This window comes from Pinus tabuliformis, chromosome 5_2 (assembly GCF_031772625.1).
Source record: "Pinus tabuliformis cultivar Carrire ecotype Pingquan chromosome 5_2, CPIR1, whole genome shotgun sequence".
NCBI lineage: Eukaryota > Viridiplantae > Streptophyta > Pinopsida > Pinales > Pinaceae > Pinus > Pinus tabuliformis.
The window spans coordinates 132,229,869-132,231,762 of NC_142306.1; the positions used below are offsets into that span (position 1 = coordinate 132,229,869).

The 1,894-nt window shown below is 43.4% G+C and overlaps 1 protein-coding gene across 1 annotated transcript; it reads left to right on the forward strand.

The window, feature by feature from the left end:
* Window positions 1-242: 242 nt before the first annotated feature.
* Window positions 243-938, forward strand: LOC149157863 (uncharacterized). The gene is made up of 2 exons (XM_089433533.1): window positions 243-655; window positions 747-938. The coding sequence occupies exons 1-2, from the start codon at window positions 267-269 to the stop codon at window positions 847-849; spliced, it is 492 nt and encodes a 163-aa protein (XP_089289659.1). The 5' UTR covers window positions 243-266; the 3' UTR covers window positions 850-938.
* Window positions 939-1,894: the final 956 nt, after the last annotated feature.

Genomic DNA, 1,894 nt, shown 5'->3' on the forward strand with positions numbered 1-1,894 from the left:
TATGGATTCCTTTTCGAAAGGTTTAGAACTGCTTTAAATTTGCAAAGTTGTTTTGACTTTTCGAAATTCGTTTATGTGCTTCGTTTATAGGGGAGGGTCGCCAATACATGTGCGCCCTCCTCGCCACGTCGTAATACCACGCGTCAACCCACATGGCTCCGGTACGACACCTGTCCACCGTGGAGCTGGCCGTGTGGGCTATCACCTCCAACATTAAAACACGAACTTGGCGCCATTTACATGGTTCGTCTGGGCTCATTTCGACCATGTTCCATTTTCCCTGTGTCTTTCTGCTCGGGGCCGGTAGTTGGGCGAAGCCCCCCGCCGAAGATGGCGCGGGACGGCCCTGTAACCTGCGCGCATGGTGGTTAGAACCTGTGTTGGGGGAATGCTGTGTTCGGTTGACAGGGTTTGTATTGTTGCGCGCAGAGTCGTTTATTCGAGTGCTGGTTCGAAGGTTTGATGGAGTTTCTGTGTTTCTGGCTGGGACAGCGGTTCTGCTTTTCTTGTGCTTTTCCGCCTGGATTTCTTGGTCGTTCTGGAATGCAAGTTGTTTAACATGGAATGCCGGTTGTTTAGCATTTCTCTGGTGGTGGTCTTATTCGGCGGCATTGTTGTTTGGGGAGGAGTCGGTCGCCATTCTACTGAGCTTGAGGTAACATAACATTTTTAGGGTTTAGCTCTGCTGTTTTTGTTGTTTTTGTGATCTCTAATGGCTTCTAATGGCTTTTTTCTTCCTGTTGCAGGTGTTGCAGGTGTGGAAAAGGACGTTGCAGGTGTGGAGAAGGTCTGGCGAGCTGTGGGGAAGGTGGGGGAGGTCGGCGACCATCCATGGCCTGTAACCGGTAGGATTTTTAATCCTACCAGCTTTACTCTGTGTTTTTCAACACAAGCATATCTAACAGGATATTTTGTGAACTTTCTATGGCATTTTATGGCAGTATTTTGAGCAATTTTTTGAGAGTTTAGGGTTTTAGGCATTCTATGGCATTTTTGCTGTTTTAGGGTTTAGGGTTTTAGGCATTCTATGGCATTCTGTCTGTTTTGGCTGTTTTAGCTCTGTAGCTGCTCTCCCCTGACTTGCATAGCCGGCCTCGAGCAGAAAGACAAAGGGAAAATGGAACATAGATAAAAACGCTGCATTTTTATTGTCCCTGCTATTTTATCTTTTTCATTTGGGATATGAGGGTTTCTCTTTTCTTTCATAGAGTTCTGAGTGCTCTGCTTGAGTTCTGAGTGCTCTGCTTCGTGCTATTGTTTGTTTTATATTCGACTGCTCGGAGGGGAAGGCTCTTCTAAAGCCTCACTAAACCCTTATGAAGCTTCTTCGCAGACTTGCTACTCATGTTGCTCTCTGGGCTACAGTGTTGTATGGAAGCCGTGGACATTTGTATGGACTTTGTATGGAAGTCGTGGACATTTTACGACCTTAATCACAGTTATACTGTTAATTTATTTATGGTTTCTTGAAGTCATAACTGTTATCTTGTTTCCTTCTATGAAAGTCTTATTCCAAATTTTACACACAAGTTGCATTCTCTATTATTTAAATTGACTTGGGCTACAGTGTTGTATGGAAGCCGTGGCCATTTGTATGGACTTTGTATGGAAGCCGTGGACATTTTACGACCTTAATCACAGTTATACTGTTAATTTATTTATGGTTTCTTGAAGTCATAACTGTTATCTTGTTTCCTTCTATGAAAGTCTTATTCCGAATTTTACACACAAGTTGCATTCTCTATTATTTAAATTGACTTGGGCTACAGTGTTGTATGGAAGCCGTGGACATTTGTATGGACATTTGTATGGAAGCCGTGGACATTTTACGACCTTAATCACAGTTATACTGTTAATTTATTTATGGTTTCTTGAAGTCATAGCTGTTAGCTTG

Bases quoted from the DNA above. Each gene is read 5' to 3' on its own strand.
- LOC149157863 (XM_089433533.1), top strand. From the start codon at position 267: ATGTTCCATTTTCCCTGTGTCTTTCTGCTCGGGGCCGGTAGTTGGGCG. The intron at 656-746 runs GTAACATAACAT...TTCCTGTTGCAG, and splicing joins GCCATTCTACTGAGCTTGAG to GTGTTGCAGGTGTGGAAAAG.